At 58.3% G+C, this 230-nt stretch overlaps 1 protein-coding gene across 1 annotated transcript in view; it reads left to right on the forward strand.

Moving 5' to 3' along the window:
* Positions 1 to 4: 4 nt before the first annotated feature.
* ST6GALNAC4 (ST6 (alpha-N-acetyl-neuraminyl-2,3-beta-galactosyl-1,3)-N-acetylgalactosaminide alpha-2,6-sialyltransferase 4) overlaps positions 5 to 230 on the forward strand; it is a gene marked incomplete at its 5' end in the record, with an annotated part of 733 nt that continues 507 nt past the window's right edge. Inside the window, 1 exon segment of the mRNA XM_009872727.1 lies at positions 5 to 228. Coding sequence (XP_009871029.1) covers positions 5 to 228 — 224 coding nt within the window.

Below are 230 nucleotides of genomic sequence, written 5' to 3' on the forward strand. Positions count from 1 at the left end.
CGTCCCACTGCTGCTGAAGAACCAGCCCTACTTCTTCCAGCAGTCCCGAGAGACCCTCTACATCATCTGGGGGCCGGTGAAGAAGATGAACCGGGAGAAGGGGGGCTCGACCTACCAGGCGCTGCTGAAGGTGGTGCAGATGCACCCCCGCCTGCAGATCTACACCCTGACCGAGGAGAAGATGGCAGATTGAGATGACGTCTTCCAGAATGAGACAGGAACGAACAGGT

This window comes from Apaloderma vittatum, unplaced genomic scaffold, assembly GCF_000703405.1.
Source record: "Apaloderma vittatum isolate BGI_N311 unplaced genomic scaffold, ASM70340v1 scaffold26437, whole genome shotgun sequence".
NCBI classification, from domain to species: domain Eukaryota; kingdom Metazoa; phylum Chordata; class Aves; order Trogoniformes; family Trogonidae; genus Apaloderma; species Apaloderma vittatum.